General features: G+C 38.4%; 1 protein-coding gene and 1 long non-coding RNA gene across 2 annotated transcripts in view; both read right to left on the reverse strand.

Annotated features, from left to right (window-relative positions):
• NSF (N-ethylmaleimide sensitive factor, vesicle fusing ATPase) overlaps positions 1–17,478 on the reverse strand; it is a 103,610-nt gene that overhangs the window by 9,250 nt on the left and 76,882 nt on the right. Inside the window, exon 17 of the mRNA XM_025045614.1 lies at positions 16,624–16,703. Coding sequence (XP_024901382.1) covers positions 16,624–16,703 — 80 coding nt within the window. The remainder of the gene's footprint in view (positions 1–16,623; positions 16,704–17,478) is intronic.
• Positions 1,717–7,860, reverse strand: LOC112478438. Its single transcript, XR_003045827.1, has 2 exons — positions 5,595–7,860; positions 1,717–4,078 (listed from the first exon to the last, which is right to left on the reverse strand). It is a non-coding gene; the product is annotated as an uncharacterized LOC112478438 (long non-coding RNA).

Raw genomic sequence — 17,478 nt, forward strand, 5'->3', positions numbered from 1 at the left:
GTTAGCCTGTCTCACTCTTACTCGCTGTTTCTGTCCATCTACGGTGCCAAGAATGGATAATGCAACAACATAAACAAAGGCACGTCAAAAAAAAGTTGAGATCTTCTGATATTACTGGTGATTGGCAGATCAGATGACTGTGTAAGGACTACGGAATAGAAGTGTACCTGTGAAATATACAGATGAAAGGGTAATCATTATTCTTCGTCGAGAAATCAACTAGCTACAAATCAAACACATTATCATCAGACCTTTGCCAAGCTCCTAGGTGAATAGGAAATAAGACCTTGTATACATGAACGGATACGAAAGAGAGCATTACAACACAACACGGAAGGTGGAGGTGTTATCACAGGACGTCGTCTCGGTAGAGGGAAGAAACACGAAGCAGAGGAACGTCTCCTTCTCTGGAAGACATAATAACTAAGCTGAGTCTTAAGAATGAGCAGGTCGATTAGGAAGATGAAGGGGAAGGACATTCTAAGCCAGAAGGAACAGAAATATGTAAGTTCAAAGGTAAAATAACAAAAACAAAAACTGGGGTGTTGGGGTAATTACGAACACGTAAAGACTTATAAAATGTCTACCATAACGGAAAAGTGGTGCTTTTATACTCAAGTATTTTTCAACACTAAATTCTAATAGTAAACTTAGGAACACATTCTGGAAGCCTAACAGATGCCAAAGGCTGGAACATCCTCACTACATTTAAAGGTAACTGTTACTTCTCTTTTTTTCCTTAGGTGTCTAACGTTCCATAGCCATAATTCGAACTCCCTCATCTTGTCCCTCTCTCACGGAGAACAATGTTGGCCCTAGTAGAACAGCCTTGAAGAAGTTCCTTGCTCATTCCAGAAAGCTGGAATTGCCATTTTCCTAGTGAACCTTTCACTAGGGTTAACATGACTGTGCTCTTCAGAGTGTTGAAAGACTGGGAAACGTAGAGCAACTTATAATGGAGACGCTAATTTATGTTTTGCTTTTCTTCTTGTTTAACAAGACTGCAAACATTGCAGAGAGGTCACGACCCAGGCAAGTTCAGGCCTTGACTTGTAAAGTATCATCTTTAAGAAAACACCGAAAAACATTACCAAATAATTAAATTGTGCTGGGTCATTTTGTATATTAATTAGTGGAAATGCTCATGAGGAAGATTTATCATGAAAAAGCAGCTCTGAATGTATTAATATAATAAATCGCATTGGAGAACGTTTCCTTTTTGGAGGAAAAGCTGCCAGCAGCATGACACGGGAAGGCCAGCTTTAAAAATAAAAGTAGGGCTTGACTCAAGAGAGTAAGTCCAACTTGTTAATGTGTGGCTACTAATCTTATGCTTACAGAGAAAGAAATTTATGGAAAGAAAAAAAGTAGGGAGATAACTTATTTGGGGGAAAAAAAGTTGTTCCCAGCATACTCTTTAGTGAGATTTGTTAGTCCTGCTACAATAAAAAAAAGGCCTAAATAAAATGACTATCTGCCAATCGGATTATGATATACATTGTTCCAAGGTTAAATAAGTATTAGTTAACTAATTCTTAGCACCATAAGAAGGAACTCAGGTGAAAACATTACCATGAAAAAGGCAGGGCTCAGTCAGGTGTTGATCCTTCAAAAAAAACACTTCTTTACATGATGAAGAATGAGCAAAGTACTAAGCAGTATCTAAGCCTTTTGCCACACAAAGGACTAACCAGATAATCCACACCCTTTCATAGGTCCTGCCCACTGATTGGCCCCAATAAACTGATTTGTAACAAAAGTTCATGTGGAAGAAAGCTTTTTTTTTTTCCCCTTAAATAAAAATGCCACTAATATAATACTGCAGTGAAATGGAAGGGCTGATTTTAACCTGTGAACAAAAGTAAAGTCAGTTATGCAGTAAAGAAAGGCCATTCTTTCCATATCATTCAGGGCCGAGCAAGTGTGATACATCCTTGGTAAGAGGAATTAACGTGAACAATTGGAAACCCTGAAATGGATTAAGAAGTGAGTATAAAAGTGCAACTCCAAACCGCTGTGTGCTGGGGCCTTAAACTTTATTTTCTGATTATTAGGATTTGAGGGTTTTGTAAACAAAAGTAAAAATTTTCAGAATATTAGGAATTTATAATCCCTATAAAATACAACAGATTAGCTGATCAGATCATTAACAAGAATTTTTTCTGTTCAGGTGCTTAAGGAGTTATGAGATTTGGTTTGTGCCTTCAAAGAGATTACGATTTAGCTGGGAAGAACAAATAATAGTCAGGGATAGCTACCAAGTAACACATCAGTAAAGATAAACTCATAATGGCAGAGGGGACACAGCACATGGGGCAGTTTCATCGGAGTAGGGTCACCTAGGAAGATTCCTGTAGTATTGTTGACTCTGACCAAGAGGAGGCCCTGGAGAAGGGATGGGTCTACGTGCTACTAGGTCCTATGAGGGCGGTGGAGGCCACTAAGCCAGAGCAGGAAGGGCTGCAAACGAAGTCTTTCTTTCTAGAGAGATGAGGAGTGGGCACTCAGTAAAGGGAGGACTCAGAATGCTTAAACTAAGGAAGAAGATTTAATATAAAAAGCAACAGGAAACTAAAGAAGGTTCCCGAGGAGAAAGAACTGTGATGAAGAGCAAGATGGTCCTAGCAGCTACATACAGGACGGTCTAGTGGCCGGTGAGAAAGATGCTGCACTTGTGACACGCCCGAAGAATGAGCATGCCGGGAAGGATCTGCACCTTCCGCCAATACCTCACATGTGTGACATCTTTTTTAATGGAAGCCCAAGGCTGGCAGTAGGAAAAGTACAGGCTCCATCATTCATAGCTGTGTGATTCTGGCTAGATTATTTAACTTCTTAGGACTTGTCTCCACCTCAACCATAAAAATGGGATTAAAAATCCTACCTACCTGTCAGAGTAAGGCATGAGGTGAAAATGCTTGGGGGCAGGCGGGGGGTATTTGCCATTATTGTCAGAGAGGGTAAGAATGAAAAGAAATGAGAGCTTGAACGAATGGTCTTGAGAGGAACGTGGAAAATCATGCTCAGCCTAGGAGGTTAGGAATCCATAACGTTAGGTCGGGTGAGTGAGCAGTGAAGTGCCTGAGAATCCCTCTTCCCAACAACACAGGCACCAGCAGCAAACCATACAGAGAGAACATTCTCCCAGAGGGCCAAGATTCACTCTGTTCAGGGAAGAAGAGAGTGCCAATCTTCAGCTTAACTAGGGTTACTGTGAGGCTCAGACAAGGCCTGAAGCTAAAGATCAAACACTCCCTCAGGAGTCGTGGCAGCGGGTGACAGTGAGGGGCTTCAGTGAGGGGCCTCGGTACGGGGCAGTGACTTCTGAGGACACAGTCGGTTCAGAGCAGAGGGTGAGAAAAGGCTTTTTTGTGGTAAGAGGTGCTTCAGTCTACCACTTATCCTGGCTTCATTGTTGAAATGGGAATAATTTCACATATTTTTACTTAGTTTGTATTATTCAATCCGGGGACCTTAAAAAAAAAAAATCTACCTACCATAGTGCTTTACAACTTTATTGCTGCATTTATTTGCAAGTCTGAATCTTGTTTCTAACCTGTCAACTCCCTGGAGGTAGGAGCCATGTTTTATTCATCTAAGTCCTGGCAGTTCTTAGCACGGCACGCCCGGCACACAAGATACTCATGTGTTCCCTCTGCCTAGAATGCTCTTCCCTTATATAGCCACATGGTTCTTTCCCTCAGAGTCGAGGTGTTGCATGAATGTCACCTTTTCCACCAGGCCGACCCCCCCACCCCAAACCCCACTGAAAACCGCAATGCCCTCTTCCTCACCTCCCTTTATCTTGATGTTTCCCCCAAAGTACGAATTACCTTTCAGCATACGAAATACTTTGCTCATTTAATGTCTTTACTTATTTACTGTATTTATTGCTGGTCTTCCTTCATGAGGACAGGACTTCTGTCTGTTTGGTTTTACTGATGCATCCAAGGCTAGCACAGCACCTTGTACAGAGTGAGAAGTTAATAAATTTGTGTTGAATGAATGAATGGTGACCTCGGTGTAGGTTTCAAGGGTAGCAAATCACTCCTTCCTTGTTACATTCTCTCTTCTGGCCCTGAAAATATGCACATTATACTAAGTGTGTGACAGGAAAATAGACCTCTGAGCCCCAAGTATTGAATGCTATGATAACAACAAGTTTTAAAGAAAATGATCTAAATCATAAATGGTATATATGCTTCATCTACAATAAAGTAGATGCAAAGGCTGTCATAGCTCTTTCTTTTAGTCAATTAATGGATCAATCAATACTTAAGCTATTGATTAGGTAAGACAGACTTCTCTAACAGAAAAGAGAAGATTCATTAGAAGTCATTAATTTAAACTATGAGATAACAAGTATTATCAAGCGTCTTCTACGACTCTTGGTTTCCACAAACCAAGAGGAAAAACTACCATTAAAAACAACCAGGAGTCTGGACAGTGAAAGCAGAGGAACAGGGCCTCTTCGCACATCCTGCATGCATTTCTGATTTCTCATGCTCAAATGTCTGCAACCTCTTTTCCTTTTTTTTTGGTAGTTAAATGTTTAAGTTGAATACCAAAGGAAGGATGTTTCAAATAAATCATGCTACAACTAGGCAGACAACGACATTTAAACTCTCCATTAGACTTTACCCTGAAGCAAATTCTTAGTCTACTGTCTTTGTAACCATCCTCACAGTGCCTCAAGAAGGGCAGAGGACAATAAGGAGGGGAATTCATGATGCAGGATGGATATGAAACAAGAAAATTCACCTCAAATAATTGTAAATAATTACTATAGGCAAGCAGCCCACTTTGTGATATTAAAGAGTATTTTAGTACCAATTTGTGAAAAGAACACTGAATCATCAGATTTTACACTGAGAATAACTATCAAAGATTACCTAGTTCTCTCTCCCTCTCCCAGTTATTCTGCAGATGAGAAACCTGGGGGGAGAGGTGAAGTGACCTGTCTCAAGCTTCCATACCCAGGAGAGAGAGAAACTGAGTCCAGGCCTCGCTATTATTTCCACTACACTTTGCTGTCCACTGTTCTCACTTGTGTAATTTTTAACTCATACAACGGCCGATCCTTAATTATGAGTAAGGTAGATATATCACCTAGAAATTATGACCTCTGAGCTCTCAGGAGAAAAGGTTAAAAAAATTAAGAAAATAAAGTTGTACTGATCATGCCACAGTACTCCCAGTGCCACAGGAAGTTGTGTAGTGTGTTCTCTCACTAGAAACGTAGCTAGGATAACAACCACTGATTAATCCAAACTCCTCGGCCTTGTACCCACAGATTTTCCTTACTTCTCTCAGTTTTTAGCTTGATATGCCCTAAAATGACCCCTGTGCTCCATCAGGTCAATATTCTTCTTTCTCATTTAATTTCTAACTCTGTGGTTTTTATCCATAGTATTCCTCTTCATTAAAATGCTTTCCAGAGTTTTCTAGCAGGACGCAAATATCTCTTCTATTCAAGACATTTCAAAACTTGACTTGTTTCCACGTTCCGCCCTCATTTGACCCTACACAACCTGGATTGCCCCCGCAGACCCTGACCCTTCAGGACATGGAGTTGATGTGCCCAGTAACAATACCTTACTTAGCTGGAGGCCAATCTGCTCAACAATTTCAACTGTCCAGAACACAGCCAAGAACCATGAAATAAGCAAAAATCCTCTAATTTCTAGGACTGAAAAATAAATAAATAAATAAAGTAAGGTTCCAGCGACTTTATTGACAGGTAGTGCTGACTCCTGGTTGTTTTTAGGCGCAGTGGCAAGGGCCCACAAAACTTTGAAGAGCTAACAAAGCTAGTCTTTCTTTTAAAATCAGGAAGGAAAAAACAGACCTTTTAGGTCAGAGAAAATGTTCTAAATACCAACAGTTGGAAAATAAAGCTATTTTTTTCCCCGTGGAGGAAGGGGCCCCGAGGATGTCAGAACGTGGCTCTGCCCCAGCTCTCGTCATAGCCCACTTACTCTTACTTTACAAACGACCCATGAGACCCATGAGTCCTGACGGCCGGTTGCCTTTCTAGTTCACAACTGACCAGAAGCCATAAATTAGAAGAGGGGGAACTGTTAGAGGCAGGTGGACTGACACAACTCGCTTGGATTCTGCAAGTAACAGCTGATAACAAAAACCATTAAAAACAAGAAAAGGTACAAAATAGAAAAACTCAAAACAAAACAAAAATGGGGCACGCTGGGCCTCTTTAACGACTACCACGGCAGTCTTATACACTCCAACAGTTCTTGCTGTTGCTTGTGATATTACCGACCCACGTGATTACAGTTTGTAATGATGATCCTTATTCATTAACATAGTGTTTATTATACTTTGCTTCAGATGCCAAAGATAGATGCAGCAATTTTTTCCTCTTAGAAAGGACTAAAGTATAACAACGATTGATATTTAAAGAGCTAATATTAAGCTTCAGTCATTCAGAAAAAATGAAGCTTTTGATTTCTTATGAATTCCCATTTTTCTCCCCAGTGCAATGGAATATGCTACATGAAGGCTAAGATAAGTAACTGTGCACAAAACGTATCCTTAAATTCCCAAGTATCAGTAAGTACGTAAATAATAAATCAGCGAATTCGGCATAGGCATATCCTTCACTCTTTCTCCCCACTGCTGCAGAGCTAGAATTCCTTAGCATGGCACGATGGCCCTCATAAACCTCTCTTTTAATTCATCTCTCAGACCAAGATCAAGAACTACTATTTGTGAATCGTTTGCAGATTTTCTCAGGTAAAATGGACCCGGCTTTCCTTTATTCCACTGGAATCCACGTTACTACATCCCTCATGTTTATACATCTCTCTCCCTCACTGGATTGTGATGGGGACACCAGTTAGCTTCTGTATCATTCAGAAAAAAATAACCCTCCTCAGTGAATTAGGAAAAGGCAGCTGTATGGGTGCACACAACCATCTTGCCCCCAGCCCCCAAAGGCCCAGCACCGTCTATGAGTCAAAGGCAGCCCTTTTCCTCTTCCTCAGGGGCAGGGTTGCCAGAAAAAAGCTTGAGTATAAGTATAGCTCAAACACCACAAGGGCTATGCTTACACTAAAAAATGATTTGATGTCTTTCTGGAATTTTCATTTAGCTGGGTATCCTACATTCTTATAAGTCTGGCAGCCCTGCTCAGGGCAGATTCAACTCCACACACCAGAACAGACAGCTTGGTGAGCAGGGTGTGGGCTGGATGTTAACCCAACCTGTGCATAAACTACACAACTGAACAGGTGGTCCGGGATCAGGAGCTCTTCGAGGGGCAGGTACAATGTCTTATTCATCATTGTATTTCTATAGTGAGGAATAAATGTTTATTAAATGTGCATCCTAGTGAAAGCATATATTCCTTAAAGTAATATTTCAGTCTTGCTGATCAAAAGAAATATTTTTGGATGAAAAAGAAACTTCCCAACTCCTTTTCATGAAACTTAATACAGCTGTCACCATCTATCTTAGTCGACCTTAGTCACACCTTAGTCACACTGGCATTCGACTGTCATAAGTTCAGACTGGAAGCACGGCATGGAGCTGAATGCCAGGTGGGTGTCCAAGGACAACTGTGAGTCATGAGGCACTTCCACACTTTCACGCTCAGGTCCACAGGGTGTCTTACAGACCAGACCTTAAATCAAATCAGCCTCAAAGAAAATATAAGGTTAAAAAGATATACATAGACAAACTTAGAGATAAAGGTAGATTCACTTAACTCTTAGTCAAACAGCAAATTGGTTGGAAGGACTGGAATGAATTTTGACAGTTATGCTGCTAAATTACAAATGAAAGTAACAGCATACACACTATATTTCTATTTTTTCCTGATTATAAAGTAATAAATGCTTATTGAAAACAATTTATAAAATACAGGAAACAAAGTTAAAAAAATCACTTATAATCCTACCATCTAAGGCATAGCAGTTGTTTTTAAGATGGAGAAAATAACAGAACTTCCTTTAACTTTCATTTTAAATTTTATTCTTTAAAATTTTTCCTTTTTGGTATATGTTTTAAAATGAACATCTTATAAAATAATAGATGTATCAAAATATTGAAAGGATGAGCTCAAAATTTTTTTACTAGTAGCGGTATGCGTTCAAAAGTCTGGTGGCCATTAATTGAAAGGCAATCACAACAAACAATTTTGGCCAACTTCCTCTAGTCCTTTTTTCTTTATAACTGAAATCACACTATGAGACTAACAGAGGATTAAGTGAAAGGGGACTTGATAGGTATGCAGACCGTTGCTGACATAGGCCCACTTAATATAGATAACAGGTCATTAGCTGGGTGGCCGGAGCTTTTCATCTGACTGCTGTCACTTGGTATTTCGCCCTGTCCTGCCTTCTCATTACTGTCCTCTTATTCCGGAAACTGGCCCCCTTCTTCCGCTTGCTCCAGGGCTGCCTAAGGCAGGGTCTGCAGGAGCGCACGGCGGCAGCGAGGGGAACAGAAAGCTGCTGTGCTCTTTTCTGTCAACATTTCTAGGGCTGGTTTCCTCAGCAGTGGCCATGTGGAGAAGAGCTCCTTTGATAGCAGTTGGTTACTTTGTTGGTTCTATATACATATATTGTGTGAGGAAAGACAAAGTCAGAGTTTTCTTTGAAGTGAATAATAAACTAAGAATTGAGTTGTGTTCTGCAGTTTACCAAGAACTATAATAAACATCTTATTTAATTCTCCCTACTTAAATATTACTATTGTTCCTATTTTACAAATGAGAAAATTGAGGCTCAGAAGAGACCGGATTCAAATTCGACCCTCTGAATTCTAACTCCTGGGTTCTTATTTATACTGCCGATGCCAGTACTACATGTAGTTAAGACTCACCATCTCCAAAATACCCATTCAAGATACTATCATCCACATAGCCTAAATAGTTTTAAAAATATTTTAAAAAGAAAGAAAAGGCAAGGCCACACAGATTGTCCAGAGCCTCTTTCTGTTCCCCTAATGTGAGGGGTCAGTACAATTGTCAAGATGAAGTTGTGGTTATAGACCAGGCGGTGGCTTAAAAAAGACCAAGGCCTGGTTCCATCTTCATTCCAGTAACTATCAGGAATACCGATGGATTGTTCTGGATGCTTTGTAAGGTTCCTCTTATTGGCTCTTCTTACCCAGTAGCTGTCATGTCGTATAGTATTAAGCCCCCAGGAAATCTCCAAAAATCTGTGTACTTTGTTTTGGGGACAGGATGGTAGGAGAGAAGCTGTGAAATACTATTCTGTTCCACCTTGAGTAAGGAGAAAGGGGGAACTTTAGTTACAAGTAACAGGTGGCTGCTGGGAAAAATCAAGTAGGGGGGCCAATCCCTGGAGGCTGAGGACAAGTAATGGGTAGTGTCCTTAGGAATCTCACAATGGCTAGAAGCCCTGGCCCTCCCTCTACTCCTTACCTTGTTGAGAACTAACATTTCTGCCTCTACTTCATCCTTCTTTCTAAAACAGGTATCCAACCTCCAGGCCAGAGCTTTGTCTTAGGACTTAGAAAGCTTCTCTATTTTGGCAATGACAGATGGGAAGCAGGGTGTCCCTATTTCTTTTTCCAGTATTTCAAATGAGGGAAGTTGTGCCCAGGAATTCCAGGCTGAAGCTCTGAACTCACTTTCCATGAAAATTTGCTATATATAGTACTTATAGCCTTTATTTTCCTATCTTACAAGCTAATGGTTCTGTGGACTATCTAAAGGCATCTCTTTTCTTCAACAACAACAACAACAACAACAAACCAGGAAAATATATTTCTAGTTCCACATAATAGTCTTAACAAAATACTAGACTCTCTAAAAACTTTGAAATAGCAACAAAACAGAAAGAAATAGAATCTTAGATGTCAATTCCTGGACCTCAAGCAATGGGAACATACAAATCAAGAATGACAAACATCATCCACTTTTTGAAAATTTTGGTATAAGACTATAAATCGGTTGTTTACAAATGGCATTCTCTGTGGACAATGGCATATCTTCACTTTTCAGTAACTCTATGCTTTGTATCTTATAACTGTGTAGTCCACAGGTTTATAGAGAACTTCACTATACATTATCTTAGTTGAGGGGTAGGTAAGGTGGGAGGAATTATCTCCATGTTATAGATCAGAAAGAGACACAAAGGTATTAAAGGACTAGTTCAAGGTATTATAGCCAGAGACAACTGAGCTAAGACTCAAACTCAGGTTTTCTAATTCCAAGTCCAACACAAAGAGTAAGTTCTGCAGAGACGGTACTCAAAACTAGATTTGTGGCACCGTGGAATGCTGATACTAATTGACACTTTTCTAAAACTGATATCAGGTCACAGTAATATATTTAAGGCAATGGGGCTAGATAAGGACATTCTGATATACCTAAAACTAATACGATATTATATGTTAGCTCTATCTTAATAAAAATCTTAAAAAAAAGAAGTCAAGTTGAAATTACATAAATCAATATGAAGTGAAAGCAATTTGTGACGAACGTGACATAAAGTTGTAGCTAAGCACATATGGTTAACACAAAGCAATTGCTATGTTTTTTCCCACTTTAATAAAAAAATAAATATCATGAAAAAAAGACATTCTGTCAGTGAGGGGAATATTCTGTCTCAGCACCATTAGCATTTCTCTGATGACTGAAATTCGGATATTTAATTTTAAATTATCTGAAAATGATATGTATGTATGTATGTCTTGTAATTTTCTTGAATTCGTTAATAACTATTATAATGTGCTCTACCAAAAAACAAAACAAAAAAACCCTATTTTGAAAACAGGGCTTTTTATTCAGCAGATATCTGCAGCAATGTTTTATAAGAGGGCTCACCAAATTTCTTTTACTGTTTTTGAATGTATTCGAAAGTGTGCTATATATACAGTCATGTGCCACTTAACGATGGGGATATGTTCTGAGAAATGTGTTGTTAGGTGATTTTGTCATTGAATGAACATCCCAGTGTACTTACCCAAACCTAGACGGCACAGCCTCTATTGTAGTCACAGGTGCTGTACTTTCATAAGACTAGCTGCACAGTAGGTTTCTTTGCACCAGCATCACTACAAACACGAGTAATGTGTTATGCTATGTGACAGCCACAATGGCTGTGGTGTCACTAGGCAATAGGGATTTTTCAGTTCCGTTATAATCTTCTGGGACCACTGTGGTATATGCGGTCCATCGCTGAACCGAAAAGTTGTTCTGCAGCTCACGACTGTATGTGTATTTCATACTGGTTCAGTTCACGTAGAATTTTCTGAGACAATCTACTATATTAAGTAAAGTATAGTAATAGAGAATTTTATACGATATAGTAGCCATCTCATGTCACTGATTTAATAAATGGGAAAACTGAGCAACTACGTTGTCAATTATCAGACGGCTTTTTTTCAATAAAGTCCAATGCAAAAGCCACCACATCAGTGATTACGATTAATGTGTCTGGCAAAATGACTAAACCTCTTTCCTCAAGTGGTTATATATCTTATTGAGTCATATTATAGTCATTAGCTAGAGTTAATTTTGAACAGATAGATGGGGAGATACTCATGTTTAGGCCTGCACGATTTGGAGTCTCTTCCATTATCTGCTTATTTCGCTAAAGCAACCTTAAGCCTGAAGAGTTGCTTAATATTACCAAGACTTCCTAATAACATCTCTGAATAAGACGGTACTAAGATGTCATATAAGAATCACATAAAAAATGATCTTGTCTAATGTTAAAACGGAGCCTGTGGAGGAACAAATATGTCTGCCTGAGTCCCCATCAGGGGTTTACTAATGGTTTCTTTTTAGTTCACATGTTATGCCCAGCTCAGCTCTAAGACCTACCTGTTTCTTGTTAGATGATATTCCTAGGGGGCCAGGGCAGTAGAAAGTTATTTTTTCCCACAACTTTAGCTAAAATGCTAACAATTAGTTAGTTAGGTCTGCGTTCCACTTCACTAATACTGCTGTGAATTTGTAGTGATCTTCTTCTGTAAAAGTTTACATTTTCTGAAGAGTTTTGCAAACTGGTATGCTGCTAACGAGTTATATAGGTGGACTAAGATATTGATGCTTGTCAGTCCTTGGGAAAGCTGGGTGGCACTTGTGGTGGCTACATCTCTGGCCAGCAGTGAGTGGCCTCACGCCTTTACCCGAGGTACCTCATCATATGTTCCCATTTTCTATATGCCATAATCTGGAAAAGGTTGGGAAGCACTGAACTGAACGAGGAATGGCTCTCCACAAATTACCAGGCATTCTGGTCCACACTCATGTGGCCTTCCAATGTGATTCCCAAAAGTGTCAAGTGAACCCAGCATCAAGGCGCTCAGGTCAATGGGCTTAACCACTCCCACCCTTGTTGAGGAAGCGAGGAAGTCATGTCACTTTACAGCCGGAGCGGTGCCTTTTCAGGCACTTCATTCTCTCTCCCCGACCCCCACCCTAAAAAAGAAGGCAGCAGAAGAGATCTATGAGGAAAATACTGAAGTCGCTGGCGCTGCACGTTGCGGGAAGATCTACCTGGCCTTACCGCTTTGCCACTGACATTAAGACGAAGGCTTTCAGCCCCCTGATCTCGAAAAGCACATTCCCCTCAACTTCTATAAATCTGCGAAACTTGAAAAGAGCCCCAGTGTCATCAAGCAAAAGAGCCGGCTTTAGGACTCTCACTGGAAGGCGGGGTGTCTTCGAGCCTCTCACTGCTAAGCCGGACATTTCCTAACACTGGACAAATTGTACATCCAGCTCAGGGAGGGTGAACTGCAGTGGTCTTTTACCCTCCAAGCCAATTGTTAGCTTTTCACAGGAATCAGCAGGGAAGCACATGTGAAACCTCTGTGGTGACGGTGAGCACCCCCACGCCTTGTGTGACTCTGCATGTAGATGAAGCAGGCTGGGGGCTTTCTTAGCTGCTGCTGCTGAGTTCTCAGAGCAGCCCTTTTCTCCGGCGTGGCTCCCTGCTGGGACAGCCCTTTTCAATTTTTCTATCCCCCCTCCATCTCTTCTCCTGCAGAACACAGGGAAACTTGATTGAAATAAAGACCTAGGGAACATGTTTTATTTTCTCCTGTTCAATCCATTTTAGAAAAGCTTTTAATTGGTTTTAAAAAGATGCTAAACAAAATGTGATGATGTTTTTCAGTCTTCATGAACTACAGATACGACTTTTTATACTTTCAAAGGGCTAATAAATCAATCATGAAATTAACTCTCCAGCTAAATTTAAAGCAAATCCACTGAATACTGGGTTCATTAAAAATCTATGCATTTACTTAGAAAAATTTAAAATTCAAAGAAAATTATCCTAGTAACTGAAATCTGACTTGAATTTTTAGTCCTACACTGAAAATCCAAGACCAAAGCAATCACAAAGGGAAAAAAGGAAGGCTTGTGAACCAGTTTTAATAAGCCAATTTACAACGAGGGAGGGGAGTGGGGGAGGGGAGAAGTAGAAAAGAGAATATCTTGATACATAACAACATAGTGCCCCTAAAGGGATTCTTTTATTTGAGCATGTGCGTACATGCACACAATCTTTCTGTGTGAAAGCTGGAATTACTACAAATGCAAAATGAAGGGATTCTGCAACTGATATGATTACTCTATTGTAAACATGTACAGTTCCCTTTTTTAAAGAAAAATGCGTACAATTTTTCTATTTCCTTGACAGTGATAAAATAATAGCTTTCTACCAGTCGATGCATTTCTACAACATTCAGATTCATGTATTTTTAATATTTAATTGAAAATATATAAAATACGAAATGCTTCTACTCTAGAATGACAAATATCCTTTACACTGGATCGGCCTGAAATTTCTCCCTTATTTTCCTTAGAGAACAGAGACTAATTTTAAAAAGCAAGGTGATACAGAGAAAGCATATTTTTATTTTCTTAAATATATGCCAATAAGAAATATTTCAAATGTTAATTTCTTCTGCCACTGATGCCCTTATATGGGAGGTCATCTAGCAAGCAGTCCAGGTCAGAGTCACCAAATTCTGATTAATGACAGGATGGTATTCTCTTAAAAGAGAATCTTTGCCATATCGATCTCTATGGCGACCAGAGCTATCTGTTACTTCGCACATATTCCTATGTTCTTCCTTTTCATTCCTGAGAGAACTGTGTTCCACATCCCCTTTTAATAATCCAATTCCTATTTCTAAAATTTCTGCAAAGCTGGGCTAGGTGTCTTGGGTGCTCACTCCTTACTTCTAGCCCTTTATATAATTCTCCTTTTATCATTTAAGTGGCTTTTGAAACTACTTTCTTTTTTAGAGGTAACCATTTTATTGAGATATAATTTACATAACATACAACTTACAGATTTAAAGTGTACGATTCCATGGTTTCTAGTATATTCACAGATATGTGCGATCATCACCACAATCAATTTTAAAACATTTTCATCACACTGGAAAGGAACTCCATACCAATTAGCAGTCATCTTTCGTTCTCCCTATTCACCCCTTGCAATGCTAGGCAACCCCTCCCAAATCTACTTTCTGTCTCTATAGATTTGCCAATTCTGGACATTTCACAAAAATGGAATCATACGATACGTAGTCTTTTGTGACTAACTTCTTTCGCTTAGTGTGTTTTCAAGGTTAATCCACGTTATGGCATGTATCAGTACTTATTTCTTTTTACTGCCAAATAATATACCATATTTTATTCTATTGGACGAATATCTGAGTTGGTTCCACTTTTTGGTTATTATGAATAATACTGTTATGAACATTCATGTACAAGCTTTTGGGTGGGCATATATTTTCATTTTTTGGGGTAGTTAGAAGTAGAATTGCTGCACTGTTTACAAAGGCTGCATGATTTTTGTATTATCACTAGCAGTGTACAAAGGTTCCAATTTCTCCATATGTACGCTAACATTTGTTATTATTTGACTTTTTGATTACAGCCATCCTAGCGGGTATAAGTGGTATCTCACTGTGGCTTTGATTTGCATCTTCCTGATAGGTAATGATGTTGAGTACCTTTTCATGTGCTTATTGGCCATGTGAACCTTACTTAATTTTGAATCTTCCAACTTTAATCATACCTTGCCAAATGCAAACTATAGCAACAGTAAAACAGTTAATCTTACCAAAATAAGGGGATATTCAAAAAATATATTACAAACAGTTATTCCTAAGTGCTTAATCAAAATGTTGCAGGTCATTTGTTAATATGTTGTTTATTATTAGTAGTATCTGTTTTGGATTACAAATAATTCTCAGCTAGGGGTTGTCTCTCTGTTTAAATCAATGTGTATAGTACTTAACAATGTAAAGGACAGGCAGTTTGAAAAATACCATTGATAAATTATTTTCCCTCTCCCAAATGACTTTTAGCATAATTTTTTTATAGGTAAAAAAAAAAAAAATGTATTACAAGAAATAAATGCCCAGAAAAAGCCTCCCAATCTAATAAGTTTTAAAATGCTGACTTTATAAAATAGGATTTTTTGGTATGTGACATATTTAGATACTAGGGTTATTTATTTTTGCTCCAGCAACCTTAGATATATCTATTTACATATTTATTGAAAGAATCAGAGAAGGAAAAATATTCTCACTTCCCTAACTTCAGCATTAGTGTGAGCTAAAACTCTAATTATTGGGAATGATAGTTTATGGAAAGATTATTAAAAATACTTTCGTAATGCATATATGTAATAAAATTTCGAGGTTGTAGGTTTTCTTTTCACTATTCTAGAAATTAAAAAAAAAAACATAGAAAATCAAAGCAAGTCCTTCCTTTTAGGTCTAACACACACACACACACACACACACACACACACACACACACACAATTTTAACCATAAAATTAAAAATTAGACTAACTTAATATTAAGTAGTTTCCATACAGCTTAGTTTATCTATCTTTAACTTCGAATATGAGATTCCCTTACAGACATTAAGATGGTTTTCAAGTTAGTACTCAACCCTTTTGTATTTGCCTTTGATTGGCATTTCTTCAAGGTTACAGCATGCAAAATCAATCAAGAGAATTTGTGTCATGTGTCATAGCCAAACATGCTCTGGCAGCCTCTACATAATTAACATATTTAACCAAGCCTCATAGGTTAGTTTTAAATGTGTTATCAAAATCACCAGTCTCTAATAGCCACATCAGTAAAAATGCAACCACATGAAGCAAGATCCTGGCTACAGACGTACTACTTAAATATGTCACATGTCACAAGAGAAATAACTCAAATTCATCTGTAATTTCTTTTTAAATCTGCTTATAGGAAATAAATTTTTCCAAATACGAATTCTTAGCAAAACTTATGAAATGATAAATGAAACAAATGGTAACATGTATTTAATCCTTTCTATATTAATATCATAATCTCTCATAGGAGATGAAGGGAGGTTAAAGATGTGTAATATGATGGGGAACTTAAAGAATACAACAGTACTAATTGAAATGATGGGATTTTGAGATCTTCAGGAAAAGAAATGAGAAACTTCTTTGATTGTTAAGAAAATCATTTATCTTACCACAGAAGGCCAGACCAGATGACCTTCAAAATCCCTCAACAGAATTAAGTATGTTTATGATAACCTACTTATTTAGTGTACCATCATATGCAATTTACTAGAAAAACTCTGTGAAAATGTTCCTTATATTATTTTTACCTGAGGAGGAGCCTTTTTCAGTAACACAAGAAGAGCCTGTAACACCAGATTCGAAAATCGGGGGCCAATAGGGACATAATCTAGAAGAGAGACATTGCTGTGTTTAGGGACTGACACACATATGCACATATTCCAAACATTTTCTACATCAGGAGGAAACACAGTCCCAAATAACAACAGTTATGCAACGAAAAGAAAAAATGAATGCTTAAAATATTAAGAACGCTTATCTGTAAATTTTTTTAAAAAGCTTCTATATACACATTTTGAGTTCATGTAGACATCTTTGTCTGATATTCAGAGGGAGTTTTTTTTTAAAGGGAATAACCTCCACCTCCAATGTATGGACTAAGCATTTCCAAGAAATAACTGCAAATGACGGCAATATAGTGAGTACAGACAGAGGCAACATAGCGCCATGCAAGAAAATGGGTAAAGGGGAAAATGGCAAGTAATAATATAAGCTACTTCAATAAAACTGAAAAGATGGTAGAGCCATTAGGCTTGGTCTACAGATGGTGAAGAACAAAGAATTCTCTACTTGTTGAATTTCTACCAATCCTTGAAGATTTAGCACAAATGCCACCTCCTTAGCTCTCTCCACATACTGCACCTGCACTCCTGCCCTGTGCTTAGAGCTACGTTCAGACATCAGCCCTCTGAAGTCAAAAGTGATCCTTTCCTTTTCTGATTATCCAAAATAATGACACATTCTACTTTGCATTAATTTTTGTCAATATGTTATAACAACAGACAGCATCTTACTTAGTTTCGAGACCCTAATAATTCTAACACAGTAAGAGCTCAGCAAATGCTTGTTGAATAAATGAACAAACAAGTACAGATAATAACTAT

This window comes from Pteropus alecto, unplaced genomic scaffold, assembly GCF_000325575.1.
Source record: "Pteropus alecto unplaced genomic scaffold, ASM32557v1 scaffold313, whole genome shotgun sequence".
Classification (NCBI taxonomy): domain Eukaryota; kingdom Metazoa; phylum Chordata; class Mammalia; order Chiroptera; family Pteropodidae; genus Pteropus; species Pteropus alecto.